The 19,960-nt window shown below is 38.1% G+C and overlaps 1 protein-coding gene across 2 annotated transcripts in view; it reads right to left on the bottom strand.

Annotated features, from left to right (window-relative positions):
* Positions 1 to 18,811, bottom strand: part of LOC128511663 (inter-alpha-trypsin inhibitor heavy chain H3-like) — a 96,663-nt gene extending 77,852 nt beyond the window's left edge. For both annotated transcript variants that reach the window (XM_053484616.1, XM_053484618.1), the window contains exons 1-8: positions 18,716 to 18,811; positions 17,823 to 17,986; positions 16,568 to 16,672; positions 16,266 to 16,428; positions 15,922 to 16,038; positions 15,677 to 15,805; positions 15,370 to 15,486; positions 14,330 to 14,498 (exon numbers count right to left, since the gene is read on the bottom strand). In XM_053484616.1, coding sequence (XP_053340591.1) covers positions 14,330 to 14,498; positions 15,370 to 15,486; positions 15,677 to 15,805; positions 15,922 to 16,038; positions 16,266 to 16,428; positions 16,568 to 16,672; positions 17,823 to 17,986; positions 18,716 to 18,790 — 1,039 coding nt within the window. In that variant the 5' untranslated portion in view covers positions 18,791 to 18,811. The remainder of the gene's footprint in view (positions 1 to 14,329; positions 14,499 to 15,369; positions 15,487 to 15,676; positions 15,806 to 15,921; positions 16,039 to 16,265; positions 16,429 to 16,567; positions 16,673 to 17,822; positions 17,987 to 18,715) is intronic.
* Positions 18,812 to 19,960: the final 1,149 nt, after the last annotated feature.

Raw genomic sequence — 19,960 nt, 5'->3', positions numbered from 1 at the left:
TATATTTTACAATGGCCACTTTCGATTGACTTGACGATTTTCTTAAGGAATTTGGACATCTGCTATCAGACCTACAGTATTGGTTAACTCTGACAAAGTGTTGATAGTAGGAGACTTTAACATTCATGTAGATGATTCTAACGACGCTTTAGCCCTCGCATTTATGGACTTACTAAATTCCTTTGGAGTTAAACAAAATAGAAATGAAGCAACTCACCGCTGTAATCATACGCTAGATTTAATTATATCTCATGGTATAGATGTTTCTAATATAGAGATTTTACCTCAAAGTGAATCACAGATCATCACCTCCTGATATATACTCTACCCGTAGAACAGATTAGCTGTGTCTCCCTACATTATCGATTTGTTAGAAATATGAATCCGACTACTAAAGACAGATTCACAAGTAATCTGCCGGATCTGTCCCAAATTCTTATTAGACCCCTAAATGCAGACGATCTAGATGAAGTGACTAGCAGCATGGCCACTATTTCAGTCAGGTTTTAGGCCCCATCATAGTACAGAAACTGCACTAGTTAAGATCACAAACGACTTGTTTTTAGCTTCGGACCAAGGCTGCATCTCAATACTAGTCTTGCTTGATCTTAGTGCTGCATTCGACACTATACTGTAGATCATAATATTCTCATAGATCGCTTAGAAAATCACATAGGTATTCAGGGACAGGCATTAAAATGGTTTAGATCATACCTGTCTGATCGATACCATTTTGTAGATCTAAATGGAGAACTGTCTGGTGTAATGCCAGTGAAATATGGGGTCCCACAAGGGTCAGTTTTAGGACCTCTGCTGTTCTCAATATACATGCTTCCCTTGGGTAACATCATTAGAAGACATGGGATTAGTTTCCATTGTTATGCTGATAATACCCAATTATATCTCAACAAAACCAGATGAAATACCTAAGTTGTCTAGATTAACCGGGTGTGTCCAGGACATAAAAGATTGGATGACCAATAACTTTCTTTTACTAAACTTAGACAAAACAGAGATACAGTATTACTCATTGGCCCAAAAACCAGCACACAACAGCTTTCACAACTCTTTTAGTCTTCTGATACGCTACAATCCACCACGCTCCTTAAGATCACAAAACTCTGGACTTCTTGTAATTCCCAGAATTTCAAAATCTACAATAGGGGGTAGGGTTTTTTCATATTTAGCTCCAAAGCTTTGGAATAGCCTTCCAGACAGTGTTCGGGGCTCAGACACAGTTTTCCAGTTTAAAAGTAGACTCAAGACGCATCTCTTTAATCTGGCATACGCGTAACTCATCCCATAACTTCATACTTCAGTACATCTATCCTGAATGGCAACTACTCTAATTCTCTCCATCTGTTTTGTACTTTTTTACCCATCCTGAGGCATCTGGAGATTGTGCCAGCTTCAGTAGACAAAGGCCAACCCTGCGAGGATCCTGAGGCATCCAGAGAAGAACCAGCTCCAGCTGAATTCTGCCTAATTATGGTTGGAGCTACATATCCTGCTCCTGTGCTCCCAGTGATCCAGACCCCATTTGCCCTCTGCACCTACTGACTCATCCCTATGCTGAACTGGACTTCATGTTAATTTAAAGAATTTCTGTTATATTGTACTTTCAGCTGCACAACACACATGATGTGAAATGAGGATGGGTTCCCTGTTGAGTCTGGTTCCTCTCAAGGTTTCTTCCTATTGCCATCTCAGGGAGTTTTCCCTTGCCACTGTCGCCGTCACCCTTGGCTTGCTCATCAGAGACATTTCATTCATTCATCTCGTTATTATCTAGACACATTTTTCTTACGCATACACAATTTATTATTATTATTATAATTTTTTATGTATTGTTATTATTTATTATTATTATTAAATTATTTTTTAATGAATTTCTTTCATTTTTGTGAAGCTGCTTTAAGACAATGACCATTGTTAAAAGCGCTATATAAATAAAAATGAATTGAATTGAATTGTAGGTCAAATCCCTTGTGTGTTTTAGTCTGCCTGTCTGTTTAGTTATTGTTTGTATTGTATTTGAGTACGTTTAGTTTCAAGTTATGTTCCGTCCCCATGTTTGAGTATTATTTTATGAGTTCTGTTTATAGCACGCTCCAAAGTAAAGCCAATTTCCTTTGTTCATGTTTTTGTTTGGTTTTGTTATCATTAAAAAGACTTTAACTTCATCCCCTCTGCGCCTATGCCTCACCATCAAGCCACCATCCACCATCTAACATACGTGACATGAATACTCATGTACATGTGCTTTCTCAATTTTATTTTTTTTAATAAATTTGCAAAAATCTCAAGTAAACGTTTTTCATGTTGTCATTATGGGATATTGTGTGTAAAATTCTGAGAAAGAAAATTAACTTAATCCATTTTAGAATAAGGCTGTGACATAACAAAATGTGGAAAAAGTGATGCGCGGTAAATACTTTCCAGATGCACTGTAGATTTCTGCAAGCATGTACTGTATGTGCAAGGATGTAAACATTTAAATGGCATAAACAAAGAAAGTTCATATGTTTTAGTGTAGGATAACTGAATGGAAGATCACATGAGCATAAATTTCTTGTAAAAATGTGTCGGGTGAGAACAGATCCCTGAATACCATAGTTGTAGGTTTTTACAGAAGTTATCAGTAATATGAGCAGATTACCATGTGTGAAGTAACATGAAACACAGCCAGTAGAATCCTCTCTTGTTCGACTCAGATCTCACATTAAGACTAGTGCTTCAGTGCAAAATTCTTGCAAATAGGGGAGAATTTATAATATGAAAAAATTATTATTTTTTGCTGTTTCTTTTACGAGCCATTTTGTGTAGATTTTACTAAAAGACACTTTTAGACAGGGGTTAAGGATTACAAACTCACCTATAGTATGTAAGATAGAAAATTATTGTGAGTTTTAAGAAATTTGCACTTATACAAAGGTGTAATTGTGCACTTGTTCCTAGTATCCTGTTCAGTTCAGGATGTTTGTTTCACTGTGCATTAAGGTCTAAATTTGTCTAGAAATATGTTTGATTAAACGGACTAATCTATCTAGCATTAATACACTATTACTTTTTTAATGCAAGTGAATCACATGACCACTTTTGACCCTAATGGCTTCCTAGAATGCCCGACTGTGCATGATAACAGCACCTTTAACCTGAGGAAACATCACTAGGTGACCTAAACAGAAGTTTCAATTTCAAAATTGCATGTTTAAGCTACTCTCAAGGGGAACTATTTTAACAAGAATACATTAAATGTAAGACACTAAAAATGTCTGTGTAAGTGATACAGTTTGCAAAAGCCACAGTCTTCGACTATGGTTAACTAGTTAAATTTTTAATCGATTGACAGCACTAGATCTAAACAAATTTATTGTAGCTTTAATCAAGCATGCTATTTGGATTTACGACCTAATGGCTTTGAAGAATGTGTTAAAAACAGGTTTGAAATTCAAGACTGGAAAAAATGGTTTTGTCAAATCCTTAAAAAAGTGGCATGAAACATTATGCTTTTAATATTCTTGCTTTAGTGTGTATAACATAACCAACCTACCTGAAGAAGCATGGTCCACTGTAAAACAAGGATGAAAACAAATTAGTACGTTTCTACAGCAGGAAATATAAATAAATAAAAATGGTGTGTTTATTTAAGACGGCATGTTTACATATACCAGCAAAATGGAACATGCCTTGCGGTTGCAGCTGTGCTGTTAGAACTCGTTGATGTGTGTAACCTTGGTGACTTCGTAGACCTTTGCGACCTGGTGGACCTAGTAGACCTGGTAGAACTGGATCCCCTCCTAAACTATATAGATGTGGGTGTAGACCTGTAATGGAAAAATCACATTTTAATCATGTATTAATTCTGATTTTTGTAGTAATTGTGTCTCGTAGACTATAGAAGCTTTAAACCTGTCTGATGAAACAGAGGAAGATAAGGCCGAGAATAGGGCAGAAACAATCTGATTGTAGTTGCCACTGAACAAATTATAAGGTGAAAACATTTGGTCTGGGTCAGATAAAGAAAGTCATTAGTTTAAATATGGGAACTTTATGTACAGGCGTAGATTATGTTATCAGGGAGGTTTGTGTATAAAATGGGACAGCTGGGAGAAAGAGATCACCTTTCTCTATACTGCAACTGTTTGCTGTATAAGACTGGTCCTTCTGCAGAAGTTATAATTAAACCTTTGTTACTTTGCTCTTACCAAGTGTCACAATTACTTGTCTTTATAGTATTTTCAGGATTTCCACCACAGACCTTTGCTAGTTCGAGCAGTTTGAATGAGAAAAACAATACATGCTGAAAAGGCATAATAAGATAGTCAAAAGTCCAATTTTCAGATTTAGACTAACACTATCCTGTTGTCCCAGGGAAAGTAAAAACAATGTATTTGTCATGTACAGTAATACAATAATAAATGGAAGGAAATGATAATTCTTTGGGTTTCATTTAGATTTGATTTCAGTTTATTTTCCTCTAATCCTTCTTTACATTCCCAGTTTAATCATTTAAGATACAGTACTAATGCCTATGCTGAAGAAAATGGTATGCAATTTAGTCTATGATGTTATCTTGTGACTTTCAGAGCGTTCCTCAGGTCCTTTGCTCTGAAAAAGACTTGTCAACAGTAGTGCAGTGTTTATGTGGCAGTAACAGCATGGTTAAAGCTAAGAGACAAGAGCAGACTATGTCAGATATTAGAGTAACCTGAAACCCAAAAGTAGTGTGTAGTCAAGTCAAGGCACCATAATAGGTTATTTTAAAAAAGGAGACAGCTCGTATTTCAAAACACTTATAAACCAAAGGGAATTTCCTATAGGAAATAATGGAAACTCAAATTATTCGTTCCAAAGCCCAAAGAAATAAATCCATTAAAAATACAATAAAATATAAAGTAAAAATAAAACAAATGAGCCTGCACTGTATGTCACACCTGTGTCACCTCACCTCCGGGGGAGTGAGATCCGGTTCCCCGGACTATTGAGCCGAGGCTTTGTCTCCCCCTAGTGTGTCTACGTCGGTATGTTTTCCCCTTATCACAAATTATGTTCACCTGTGTCTCTCCCCTGTATGTCTTTATTTAAGCCAGCCGAACCCCTAGTGTCTTGTCCGTTCACTGTTGTTGCTATGTTTGTTTTGCATGTTTTGTTCCAACCTTACTGTGTCTTCCTGTCTCCTCCTCAGGACTAAGCCGAGTCTGCAGGGTCCCTTAGTTTTGTGTAACTCTTGTGTGTTCGTACGTGCCTGCAGACCCAGCCTGAGGAGGCTTCGTTAAAGCCCCGTTTTGTGTTTGTTTTCTTTTTTGTTATTATAACTTTGCTCAATATATGTGGGTAAAAATAAGAAAAGAAATAAAAAGAGACTCAAGTGTTATTCAACCCATACCTGCATCCTCTCTTATTTGAGTTTCACACACACACATTAACGAAAAGACTGTTTTATCTGTAAAATTAGCAAGTAACATCACTAATGACACTTGTGTGAACGGAATCACTGCTGTAAAGTAAAAGAAAAAATTAACCTGCAGTTTACCTTTAAAAAGAATTGCGACAGAGCAGTTTTTCTGTGTAGAGCAGAGTGTGTGTGTGTCTGTGTGTGTGTGTGTGTGTGTGTGAGAAGGCAAGAGAAGGAGGGGGTGGGGGGATGTGTAAAGGTGAGAGTGTGTGTGTGAAGGGGCACGATGTCAAATTACGCGCGGGCACACAACAGCATGCTGACCCAGGGAGAGAGAGAAAATGGATCTTTAACCTCTCTAATGAGATTTTCTTTTGCTTTATATGTGCGCACACACACGTTTATAATAAACAGTACACACGCGCTGTACACACATGCTAACAAACACAAAATAAAAATGTTTTACACACGTAGACGTGGTCAACAGGGTTATAGTAAACAGTACACACGTACACAGATGTTGATTAAAGTAGTGAGAGAAGAGCAATGAAAGCACTAAGACCGAGCAGAAGAAAGGATCACCTACAATTCCGCAGCGCAAGAGAGAGAAAAACCATTGGCTCAGTTGTGATCATGTGACGCTCGGCATCAAAACAAGAAGCATATGTGTCATACATGATACTCGGTACTCGTAAACCAAGACTTGTTAGTTTTTCAAGTTAAATTTTTTAAAAATCTTTGCTTGTCTTGTAAAACTCTTACAAACCGCGTTACTCGCAATCTGAGGTTCCGCTGTATTTATATAGGCCTAGTTAAAAAATAAAGTGAAAAATACATTTAACATAGTTATAAACAATAGAAGTGCAATATTGGTGGGTAGAGTTGCCAAAAATATACTCAAGTAAGAGTAGCTGTACTTTAAAGTAATATTACTCAAGTAAAAGTAAAAGGTAGTCATTCAAAATATTACTCAAGTCAAGGCTAAAGGATTGTTTCCTAATATGTCACCTGACCAATCAGCCACAATAACATGTGTTAACGAGTTGAGTGGAGCTGAATGTCGCGGAGTAAGAGAAGGGTTTCTTTTTTTTACAAATCTACTCAAGTAAAAGTAAAAACTATATTGCAGTAAAACTTCCAAAAAAAAAAAAAAGTTATTTACGTAAATGTAACCGAGTAAATGTAACTCATTACTACCCACCTCTGCACATTTTGAGATGGATGGCACAAAGTTTCTAAGACTTCTGGCTACAGATAGAACCAGTGCCTTTATTTTGTGCCACTGGGAGCCACATAACATTTTACCAGAAAATGATTCCTGTATCAAGATATTTAAATTGGGGCCAGAATTTCCACTCAAGTAAAATATACAAGTTGGACAAAAATAAATAATGAGAAGTCATAGTAAAACATTGCTATGTTACGTTAGATTGGCATGTTTATGTTGAATTTTTGATACTCACTGTTATTTCCACTATCATGCTAAAACGTAATTGAAATTCCCTCGTCTACTGTATCCTGTACACTTACTCATTGGAGGCAGCTGTGCCAACACACGGCGATGGTCTGTGCGTGGCTCTTCCCCTTCTTTGGGTTTGTGGGCGACCTGTGTCTCATTTTCTTGTGGCTTAGTGACGACCATGGAGGTGAGTGGAGTCACAAATTCATATTTGAGAGAGAGATCCAGAGCTTTTTCCCTGGCTGCTTCTTTCTCATCTCCTTTAAGTGTCACTCTGAAACACATGAATGCAAAACTTAAAACATGGTTTAAAATCAGAAAGTTATTTATGTAAAGCATTAAACAAGGTAATCACTCACTCTTTCTCCAGGAGCTGTTTGACTGTAAGATAAGCCCACAGTCTCTGGATGAAGTTTTCATGTTGTGGTAAAATATCAATGACGTCTTTTGTCGACACGGAGTCCTGGTAAGTAACTTTTGAGCCTATCTGTAAGTAATAAAGACATGAAAAATTGAAGAAAGAGACAGAGAAATATTACCAGCAAAATAGATACTCTGGTTAAATAAGTAAAGTGTTAGTGTGAAGACCATCGGTCTCACCAGTCCACTTGGGTTACTTAGAATCAGGCTGTTTTATTTTTATTATTATTATTTTTTAGCAGGTTTAATTCACACTGACAAATAAGCAACAGATTTACAGGAAACTGTAACTGAAGAACAGAACTGTAGGTGCACTGGGGTTCTTACTGAGATTGCGATGACCTCAGTTTGTAAAGTCTCCAGGCTGTTGTCTGTGATTTGTCCCGCCACCACAATCTCGGAGCCGTTATAATACTGCCTGAAACTGGTCTGGGTGAGATTTGATGCTCCGTTGTAGCTCATTTGAACATCAGTTAAGAGCGGCGTGGCCACCTCCTCATAGAAGCCCTAAGCATGAAAGCATGAAATAGAGTTGAAGCTCTGCCTAACAAGCACATGGTAATGGATATAACTGAAAATGACCCCTATGCTGTATCTCACCTGCAGCTGGAGGTCAGCATCTGAGTCCTCATAGATCCTGCGAGCAACTCCATCATTTTCCAGCGCCATTTTCTCCAGGAAATCAAAGTTAACATCAAATCCAAACCCCAGGCAGTAAAGTGGAAATTTACCACCAATGGCCTGTTTGACATTTTCCTGAATTCTCCCTGTGTTTGTTACACCTGTGGGGGACAGTCCTTACTAAGGTACTAATGGAGTAAATAAACATATTAATACATGTTGTGCTACTTAAAGACATTTTTGTCCTGCACAGTATGCATTATAATTTCAAATTGAAATTAGAACCCTAACTAAAACCTGATAATTCCGATTGTAACTGCTATTATAATCAGGTATGCTGTTTTTTATTTATTTATTATAATTCATTTTGTTTCAGTTAAATATATAAATATTTTATGTTAACAAAGTATATTTTTGTTTAGTAAGAATATGATATGTATGATGTGTAATAATCAAGGTATTTGTGATGTGAATATTTATTTTGTTGATCATTCCTATGACAAGGCTTGTGTTATACACATTTATCAGATTTTACTTATTTGTTTTATTTTTTTATCTAGTTCTCACGACATATTGAAGGCATAATGAAGTGTGAAAGTGAAATTCAATTCAATTCAATTCAATTTTATTTGTATAGCGCTTTTAGCAATTTTCATTGCCGCAAAGCAGCTTTACATAGTCAAAAGAATTATTTAAGTTTGTATGAAATGTGAATTTGTATGAATCAGAATGGTCAGTTTGTCCCTGGTGAGCAAGCCGAGGGCGACAGTGGCAAGGAAAAACTCCCTGAGATGGTAATAGGAAGAAACCTTGAGAGGAACCAGACTCAACAGGGAACCCATCCTCATTTGGGTGAAACAGAAAGCAGTAAATGATCTGCATTTATACAGTGTGTAGGGTGGGAGGCAGTTCAGCTATAATAGCTGATGTTAATTGATGTTAATATGGAGTCCAGGTAGTTATTGAAGACCCAGGTAGACTTGTAAGAAGTTCCAGTCATGAACTATCGAACTGTCAAGTCCCCAGAGAAACAGTTGCCAACACCAGTCAAGGCATAAATGCCAGTGATCAAACAGAGATATAGGATAAGTTATCCCTGTAATGGGCTTATCTCTTAATTTTTTGTGTCTTTTAAATTTACATTTACATTTGGGCATTTAGCAGATGCTCTTATCCAGAGCGACTTACATTTTTATCTCATTACAAATCTGAGCAGTTAAGGGTTAAGGGCCGCGCTCAAGGGCCCAACAGTGAGGACTTGGTGGTTGTGGGGTTTTTCACTTTTATCTAAGAGCACATGTTTATCGCATTGCATGCTAGACTCTCTCTCTTGCTCTCTCTCTCTCTCTCTCTCTCTCTCGGACACAGGCTTCTTATGTAGACTTGATCTTTAATCTTTAATCTTTGCCTTTGTCTTAGTCTTGGCTCTAATACTGGAGTCAAGTGCTCTCTACCTGGTGCTACCTAATGATCACGCAGCATGTGCCAATTTCGGAGGGCATAAATAGATGCGCTGCCAGGTGTAGCATGTCTCTGTTGAGGCTTTGCCTAGCAACCACACATGAGAGTGACCGCAGATCTGCCTCTTCAGAACTGTGTGGCTGAAGCTGTATGAGCCTTTGAGAATCAGTGGTGCTTGTGAAGCGAAGCACTCCTGTTATTACCTTACAGGCTTATTATTTTTCCCCCTTTTTTTCTTCTTCCATACAAAAGTTTGGCACATAACTAGTCCATAACCATTTGTTGTAGACCCATGAAAGAGATGTTAAATCATGCAGCTCATTTATAAATGCGGTGCTATGCCTTTTTAAAGGGGTGGGTTTAACATACTGCTCCAAGGCTCCTAAATCCAGAGGTGGAACTCTACCCCTGGCAACAGGACCAAATATCAAAACCTCTTTCTTTTTATCATTAAAATGTAAAAAGTTTTGGGCTTACCATGTATTTATATCATCTAAACATGTTAACAGAGGCTTAACACAGTAGCCTTCCTTCTGTTTTGGGAGATAAATCTGACTATCATCTGCATAGCAGTAAAAGAAGATGCCATGTTTTCTCAGGAAATAGCTGAGATTATTCTCTGTGGCCTGGACAAGTTCGGCTTCCAGACATCCACTGCAGAGTCAAAGACATTTCGTCGCGGATTTGCCCCTTGCAAGACCCATGTCATTACATATTATATCTTATTTAAAATGTGTACAAATGTTAATAAATAAATATTTTATTTACATGTCTCCAATGTTGTCGATTAATTTTGATCAAAACATTCTAAGTATAAAATATATATAAAGTCATATTATTACCTTTGAGGATATTAAAACTTTATTGCAAAGCATTAGAAAAACAGTGGGTGGTATTACAAGAAACTGTATGTTTGGGGGTATTTTCTTTGTTGTTTACAACAAAATAAAAAATAAAAAAATAAAAAAGCGAAAAATAAAACATGGACATTCTACTCTAAGAGACAGTTATGTTGTAAACAAATTATTTCTACGTGACAGGATCCCTTATACTGTCCCTCATAAAGTTTATGGTGGCTCCCAGGTGCCAGAACCCCAAGTGTTCTAAAGATCATCTGGAGATTGTGAGTTTGCATGACTGTCTGTCCTTTATCAGTCAGTCTGTATATAGAATTTTATTTGAGCCCATTACTCTGCCTGCCCCTTACTGTACATGAGCAGCAGATGTGGTCTTCTGACTTTATTTTCTAACAGTAATAGTTTTCTTTCAAAGGCTACACTTGATGCTGCGTGAAAACTCTACGGGAACATCTTTTCGTGTTGCCGGTTGTGAAGCATGTGTGTTTCAAACACGCCAAATTTTGGCTTATATAACCTCGGTCAGGTGACGTCATCTGATGAAACGCTCCTGCAGGTTATAAATAGGAGTAAACAGGAAACAGATCCTCAGATCTTTTGTCTTCAGACCGCATTGTGCGCGTGTGTAACAAGCAAATTAAAAAGCAAAGAAAAGCGTTAACTCACCGATATAATGGTGGAATTTGAAGTGAGATGTCCCCCCCCCTTGCGAAAATTTCCTTTCGGAGGGCGATCTCCAAACTTTTTGCTTTGAGTGTTTGGGTAAAAACGCTTTTCAAGGGCTTCAAGGAGACTGGGAATACTGTGATCTTCTTCCCATGAAAGTGCTTCGCGCGCGACTCGCGTTCTTTAGAGAACCACGAGTAGCGCTGCACTCCTGGGGATCACAAGCCGATCTGGCCGAGGCGCGCGAGACGAAATCTCCTTTCCTTTCTCTCGCCCTCTCTTCTGATCGGGAAGTCTCTCTCTCTCCACTTCACAAGCGCACTCCGGTGCTTCTCGTGAGTGTGTGGAAGAGACTCGTTCTCTTGCTTCTGTGGAAATGGAAGTAGCTACCTTAGAACGCTCCTCTAAGAAAGATAGAGAGTATGAGGAGCTGCTTAAAGTTATAACGCGTGCAGTCGAGCGACTTCACATTGATTTGCCGCAGAAGCAAGCCTTCCCCAAACGTTCAAAATTAGACTACAGATTTCTGTCGGGTGGCCACAACGCCACTCTCTCCCCTCATATCGTTGATGCAAAAGCACGAGGTTATATGGTGATGCTCCAGAGAGAAGAGACGCTCGCGGGCTATCTTTCTCCTGGGACATCATGCTTACTAAAGGAGCCAACACTACCCTCCAAGCCGTGTAGAACTTCTTCTACCCTGGTAGGAAAGGCTTTCCAAGCAGCAGGTCAGGCCGGGCCTTTTTTGCACACCATGGCAGTCTTGCAGGCGTACCAGGCCGACCTACTGAAGGATTTGAGCACAAGTGGCACCGTCAATGAAAGAGCATTCACAGTGCCCTAGTACTCTCAGGACGTACATAGCCGCTATTTCAGCCTGCCACATTGTGATCGATGGGGTTACTGTGGGAAAGCACCCTTTAGTTGCCCATTTTATTCGTGAAGCTAAACGGCTGAGGCCACCCACTAGAGCCACTGTCCCTTCATGGGATTTATCTATCGTGCTCGAAGGTCTAATTGAGACCCCTTTCGAACCACTAAAGTCAGCGCCTGTCAGGTTTCTGACCCTTAAGATGTTTTTTCTTATGGCCATTAACTCTCTGAAGAGGATTGGAGATCTGCACGCCTTGTCAGTCTCCCCATTCTGCCTAAACTTTGCCCCTGGGCTAGTCAGGGCCATTTTGCATCCTCACCGGAAATATCTTCCGAAAGTTTCATTCTCAACCATGCACCCTGTTGTTCTTGAAGCTTTCTGTCCTCCGCCTTTTACAGCTCCAGAGCAGGAGAGACTTCACTTATTGTGTCCAGTACGTGCTCTTCAGATTTACGTCCACCACACCTGCCAGTGGCGTAAGTCAGAGCAGCTTTTTATATGATATGGGGACCGCAACCGGGGTGCGGCCGCCACTACACAGACCTTGTCACACTGGGTGAAAGATGCTATTGCCCTCTTCTATGAGGCAGGTGGGCTCACTTCGCCTCTAGGAATTAGGGCTCATTTAACAAGGGGGATCGCCTCATCTATTGCGCTAGCAAGAGGTGTTCCCCTGCAGCAAGTGTGTGACGCGGCAGGTTGGACCTCTCCGCACACAGTAATTAGATTTTATAGCCTGGATGTTCATGCTACTCCGGGCTCACGGGTCCTCAAGTCAGCCTTCCAGAAATAGTTCTGAGACCTCCTCAGCCTTGTGCGCACACGCTACACAACCTTGGGGTCCAGATACTTGCAGTGCGGCGGCGTTGGTATTCTCGTTCCCATAGCGTTTTCATGCAGCATCGAGTGTAGCCTTTGAAAGGGAACGTCTCGGGTTATTTTGCTGTAACCCTGTTCCCTGAAAAGGCGGGAACGAGATGCTGAGCTCCAATGCCTACGTGACCGGATGTCCCTTCAGACAAAATCGATCTAAGGAATGTTACCGGTTTACTCCTATTTATAATCTGCAGGTGCATCTCATCAGATGACGTCACCTGACCGAGGTTATATAAGCCAAAATTAGCCGTGTTTGATATACACATGCTTTACAACCGGCAACAAGAAAAGATGTTCCCGTAGCGTTTTCACGCAGCATCTTGTTCCCGCCTTTCCAGGTAACAGGGTTACAGTAACCCGAGACGATCTGTGTTATAGTTAGTTTGTGTGGGAAATAGAATAAGTGCCCTGTACAAATCTCCAAATACACACATTTTGATACCCAGCTACAAAATAAAACGTAGGTGTAAAACAGACAAATCCCTGTAACACTGTTCTTACATGTACAATATTTTATAATCCACCACTGACTAACCTGAAGTAAAGTCTTTACTTTTAAACTTAAATAAATTAATATTTATTTATTATATTATATAAATTATCCCAGGACAAATAATGTCAGGTTTAATAATGGCCCAACACAATTTAACCCCATTCTAATTTTATTTGTCATATACGGTACACAACCATACACACTATGACAATGCTTATACAACTGTTCATGATTTAAGGTCAGATTAAAGGTGGGGTATAGTGGTCATGAACAGTCATACTGTATAAGCATTTAACTGCATATCATAGTGTGTATGGTCGTGTACCGTATATGACAAATAAAATTTGAATGTGATTAAATAGCGTTTAATACCTGCAGTGGGGTCTCCATCGGTGAGCAGGATGAGGATGGAGGCGGAGCCCGCTCGTGGGTATCTCTTGATCATATCCACCCCCTTCAGCACTGCAGCGTTGATGTCCGTGGCTTAACATGAGTACAAGGTCAAGTTAAATACAGTAAAGAAATGTATATTAATGGACAGCAGTTTCTGCAGAAGAGACTGGATTATAGTTCATGATTCTTTGTGTACAGTTTGTAGTTGAAGCAAAACCTTTATATTTGTAGTATTTGAAACCCATTGAATTGCACACGTGTAAACAATTTTTTTTTGTCTGAGCCATTAAGGAATAAATTAATTACAGTATAAACATTTATTTAATTAATTATTAAAATTTTATGCACATTAATTTAAAGGTTTTCACAAATATTCAGGGTGTTTATTGAAGCCCTTTCTATCTTAACTCATCTACCCTTCTGTTTTGCAGCCATTGTGTTAATAGTTTATGTGCAGTCCTGTCCCACTCTACTCTGTTCTGTTCACTTCTTCATTTGTTTGGTTTACATCTGTGTTTTATGTTGAATTAAAGAGTCTGTGCTCTTGTCCTGCTTTTTTCCTTGTTTCATAAATCTGTACTTACTGTATAACGATATGCTTGTAAAAGGGGCTAGTGAGTATGTAAGCCAAATTAAACACAATAATAATACATTCAAAATTAAATACAACAAATGTTTACAAATTAAAGAAGTTCAAATTACTAATGTAATAAAGTAGTATAAGCTGAAGCCATATAAGACTTTTAAAATAATTTAAAAACCCTTACAAATATTTAGGCCACACTGTGTTGATAATTGAAAGTGACTGTACCTCCTCTAGCCTGGATGTCCTTCACAAAATCCTTTGCTTTATTCAGATTATTCTCTGTGGCCTGGAGAAGTTCAGCTTTCCAGACATCTACACTAGAGTCAAAGATTATCAGGCCGAAGTAATCCTCCTGATCAAGATCTCCCAAAATCTTCACCATTGCTGTACGAGTCTAAAATGAAAAAAATAAATAAATTCCTGCTGTGTGTGTGTGTGTGTGTGTGTGTGTGTGTGTGTGTGTGTGTGTGTGTGTGTGTGTGCTGTCTGCATGTAAACACGTACATGCTCACAGACATAACACTTGGGGGGCACAAACATTAAACTTTTAATAACCGTCTAAATAGCCATAAGAAGTTTTGAAAAAGCCCCGAGTGTGAGCTCGGCCGTGATCACTCGACTGCTGCTTGATTAGAAGATCAGGTCGATCTGGTCCAAGCTCTTTACGTTTTTTTACTTCTTCATCTGATAACCTTGCAAAGGGGTATTTTAGCGAATAAATTACAGAATTTTCTCTCATATTTAGCTGCTTCCACGTCAATCACTATTCAATACATTAACTAACAATCTGCTGACGTTAATAATACTCGTTGAGAATGGACCAATCACATGAGCCCAAACATTTAAAAACAATATTAATTCGCTAAAAACAAAAGTGGGAGGGTTCAGGGCGCACAGAGCTCCGCCCCTAGGATAATTCGAAAAAATCCAATTAGAGCTCAACCTCAGATTACGTGCTTTTTAAAAATTTATGTGCCTACATAGACACTCATTTGTCCGGCGCCCCGCGTACACGAACACAAATGAACGTGATACAGTTTAGATTTTTTTTATTGTAAATAAATTATATTAAGAAGTACAGCTGAATATTGCAACTAAATGATTTTATTTCATTAATAAAATAAATAATTATTATGTTAAAGTAGTATTCTTCTCTGCCTTACTTTAAGGGGGCGGTGCCCCTGCGCCCCTTATTGACCGGCCACCACTGTATCCCACAATGTAAACTCACAGAGAGACTCAATAACACATCTGATCATCTTTACCTGATCCATTTTCCTGCCACGCATGGAGCCACTTCGGTCGATGATAAAAACCACATTTTTTGGGATTTTCTGAATATCTGTGGGTGCAAAGTAGTGGACGAAATATCCGTTTGATGCCTGAAAAATGTCAGTGAAGGTTTTGTTTAAGTATAAAAAATTGCTTGTAGCTTCAGTTAACAAACCAGGAATAGTGGGAAGGAAATATATGGTTTTGTTTTACTTATACGGAAGCAATTGGCACATAAATTTTTCATTATGACTTAATGAAGTCTTAATCTTTTTATGATTTAAATTTTCTATAAATAACCTGTAGTTCTCCATTTTGTTTTGGTCTCTTCACATCGTACTCTATGATCAGGTCTCCGTTTAGTCCATTTTCTCCACAACCTTCACACTTTGTCTGCTGCTCACGAGTGGGGTAAAAGTTCACCCATGCCTGCACATGCAAATGAGTGCGTGCAATTAATTAATCATCTTTGCTACTTTTATTAGGTAGTATATAATAATATAGTATAATGAATCTAACAGTAACATAACTTTAACATTTCTCACCTCTTTGGTAGATGAAGCCAGAGTACTGGTTACAGCACTGGACAGCTCCTGAGTTTTCAGCCCTCCTTTAATCTCCAGGAAGGAAATACCCGGATGCTCATTAATGTAGACATCAATCTAGTGGGGACAACTTGAATATAAGTTTTTGATAAATTGAAAGAGTTTTTTTAATGTGTTTAATTAACTCAGTGTAAGTCATTTCTTGGGAGATAACATTGTTAAACATTGTTACGATGGGAAAATTTCCTAGACATTGAATCTATTACTTGTTAAATTAGCAGTACACCCTTAAAATCATTTGGACCAAGACAGAGATGATGTTTGTCCTTTATGTCCTAAATCACCTTGAAATCTGCCACAACCTGCATTGGTTGAGCGTTGATTTGTAACTGGTATTTGCCCAGCCGTCTCTTTAGCAGCTCTTCATAGGTGAGTTCAAAGGTCACCTTACTGAAAGCCGCCACCGTCACTGAGGTTTTAAAGTCCTCCAGAGTCCGTCCTACTGAGCTGAAGTCATAACAAGCATCATTAATGTGTATGATATTTATTATGATGCTCAATTAATTAAAATATAATCTTTAATTTTTTAATTATTGGAATAATACAGGTGTGTGAACATTCTTTCTTATTTCTATTCCTGTGATACCTGACAATCCCAGCACTTTCTCCTCGAGATACTGCTTGACTGTACTGTTGTTGTGCCGCTTCTTTCTGTTTCACAACTCCATCATACGTCTTTCCCTCTATGGTCCTGATGAGGAGGTTTTTGGACATATTTTTGTTTGTGGGTTACATTTTATTCTACACAAGTTAAACCACAATTATAGATGCCTGCATAGAAAATTCACATCATTACCATCACTGTGACCTGTCCGCTAATCTGAGTGTAAAGTTCCCTCCATAACCACTAGAGCTTAAAGTTTTTATTGTAGTTTATCTGCTTATCTGTTATTTGCTTCAGGCTGGTTGTTTATTTATTCTGCAAAGACTTTCCTCACTGCATTGGTTGTTTTAGTTAACTGTAGCTGTTGGCATTTTATCACAATTTTTTAAAACAGTTTTCCTGAATAATGCTCCATGCTTTGTGTCCTGCAGTGTATGACCATGCCATGTATCACCAGCACAGTTTCTCTGGTTTTATAGCGTTTACTCAGTTCTGGTTCATGGTTGGTATTTATAAGCAGTGGTTCTTCATTCAGAATTTCCTGCAGTTTGAGCACCTTTCATGAGACGTTTAAAACCCAAACACTGCACAAAAGCAATGCCCTGCCTTGAATACTGCTTATTAATGGATCAAACTGAGCCAATGTGCCCATGAGCAGTTTATTAGGTCTTTACGCATTCTTTACGCTAATCCTCTCCTGGTAAGTTCTCTCTCTCTCTCTCTCTCTCTCTTGTTTTCCCAGCCTCAGAACAAAATAACACAGCATCCATAAATAGGCGGTGCATATTATTAACTGGCGCCTATGCATAAAAAACATAAACATCTAATCTTTATCTGCCGTTAATCAGAATCACCTTATTGATGAGAGGTGTATGTTCATTACATTAAACATAATTAAACATGCATGAATTGTTTATTTACATGTTCTGTTAGAAAGGGGTGTGCACACTTATACAACCAGCTTTACTTTACCTCTGCCTTTTTTTTCTACATGGTTCATATTGTATTTCACTCATTGTTGTTTTTTTTTTTTTTTTGTTCTTGTTGTTGTTGTTTTGTTTTGTTTTTGTATTTTAATATGTATCATACTAAAGGCAGATGGAGGTCCAAATTTATTTATTTTTTTTAAAGTATTTTTTTTTTTTAAAGAAGACTATTCTCTGAGAGTATTCTTGTCTTGATTTATTCTGTATGTTTTGGGTAATTTGTTGAAATTACACATTTGTGTTTGACTTACATCCTGAATTTGCTGATGAAAGCATTCTTGGGTATCTTGACCTGGAAATGAATTTCTTTGGACTCATTGAGCCGGTTCGCCACACGGCTTGTGATGACTGTGATGGCGTAGCGGCTGTTTACTGTGGAGTTGATGTGAAAACTGTAGATGTCGACATCTCGTTGCTGTGTTGAGGGAAAACCGTACAATCAAGCCTTTTTCCTAAATGAACTTCCTAAATACACTTCCTATAACATGTCCAGCTTGAATAAACTGAATGAAAAACCTTCTGGACATAACAAGTATCTGGTATCTCAAGAACAGCAATAGCAAATGTGATTTTTAAGCATAAATTATCTTTTATTGCACATATTCATGTCCAATCAGTGGTGCATTTTATAATGACACCGGGATTGTTATGATATTTTGGCTTTGTTGAGGCAAACACACTGTCTGTTCCAGTAACGTCTGCAACACAAACACAACAACTCAAACATATCAGCAGACCTTCGGCCCAGAGTTGCTCAACTGTTTCTACATTCCAATCAATTTCCCTAACAACATACAGTATATATATATATATATAATATAAAGTAGTTTGGTACATTTTTATATTTTATTTTATAGTTTAGAGAGTTTCTATTATTGGCCAAAACATGAGGAAACATAAAAAACATTTCTCTATTCATGGATAACTGAAATTGTGAGATGCCAGAAGAGGCTCAAAAGTACAATTCATTGAGAATATAAGGTAAAACAATGTAATTCATTGTTAACTTTAACAAATGTTTACCAAGCTTTTATTTTATGTAACTTTCTATCCTTTATCAATGATTTAAGATTATAGATAAATAATAGCTGTAAAAATAATGAAATATAAAGGCAGAGGATTCATGAAAACCTCTTCGCTGTACCTGCTTGACTGGGGCCGAAGTGACACAGAGAAGTAAATGTCCAAGGATCGTTAGTACCAATGTGGTTCGCTCCATGGTGTCCCATACGGCACTCAGGTCTGAGAAATTTATTTTTCATCAGCTTTTAAACAAACCTCTGAGACTCTTCGGTCATTAACCCTGCTCACCGCATTTTAGCTCCACCCAGCCTGCACTTTTTACGTTATGCTAGTGTGGAGAGAGATTTCGAGAAAGGAAATAGGTGGTGTTGATGAATACACAGGATGAAAGTCCACTACTTTACCCCGGGAATTGCATCAAGGCAAATATTTACACTAATCTGATATAAGCAATTACAAGACACTCAGGTTCATGATACTAAACAATAAAAAGCTCCAGCAATCAAATACTTTTTATTTTCCAGTAAACAGTAAACTACAGTATACATAAACAACTGCTTATTACTTCATGACGTATGTACCTTCCTTGGGCTAAACTGTATGCTCAGGACTCCCTCCATCTGCAGCACTGAGTTAGAGAATCATCTACTGTATGGACTCCAACTAGCAGGAAGCACGATGGCCTACAAACATGGCCGACAAGGACTACAAAACCCAGAAAACGTCAGTCACTTTCATCAGTGAATGCACACACACCTTGTCATCACTTCTATTTAAACAGACTCTGTTCTTTGTTTCAGTGAAAAGTAACAGTCAGTACATTTACTTACAGTACAGTAAGTACAGTTACCAAGACTGTCTTGTATTTTCTGATTCTGGTTTTGACCTCACTTACTTCTCCAGTTCTGTCTTTGACCTCATTTTACTTCACTGTGTTTTTGTGTGTTGACTTTATTCACCTGGTATCATCATTAAAACCCCATATAGAGCAGCCGCATATGTCTCAATGCTCAATCTGTGACCGAAAAAAAACACACACCCTCCTTCTGTCTTTACTTTAAGAGGGGACCATAAAAAGTGTCATACACAGCTGTTTTCCTGTTTATTATGTGGCATGTACTCTCTTACAATGCAAGACCACATAGCATTAATAGCTCCTAAAACCATCAGGGTCTGTTCCACAAGAAAGCATGTATTATAAATGTTGCATCCATCATATATTTGTCACTATAAAAAGCACCTGTATTATTATTATTATTATTATTATTATTATTATTATTATTATTATTATTATTATTATTTTGTAACATCTAATGATGTTGGGGTTTTGTAGTGTATGTAGTTGTGTGTTAGACCAGGGTCTCAA

The sequence above is a fragment of the Clarias gariepinus genome, chromosome 23 (genome assembly GCF_024256425.1).
Source record: "Clarias gariepinus isolate MV-2021 ecotype Netherlands chromosome 23, CGAR_prim_01v2, whole genome shotgun sequence".
NCBI lineage: Eukaryota > Metazoa > Chordata > Actinopteri > Siluriformes > Clariidae > Clarias > Clarias gariepinus.
This window is presented reverse-complemented; position numbering and strand designations above follow the sequence as displayed.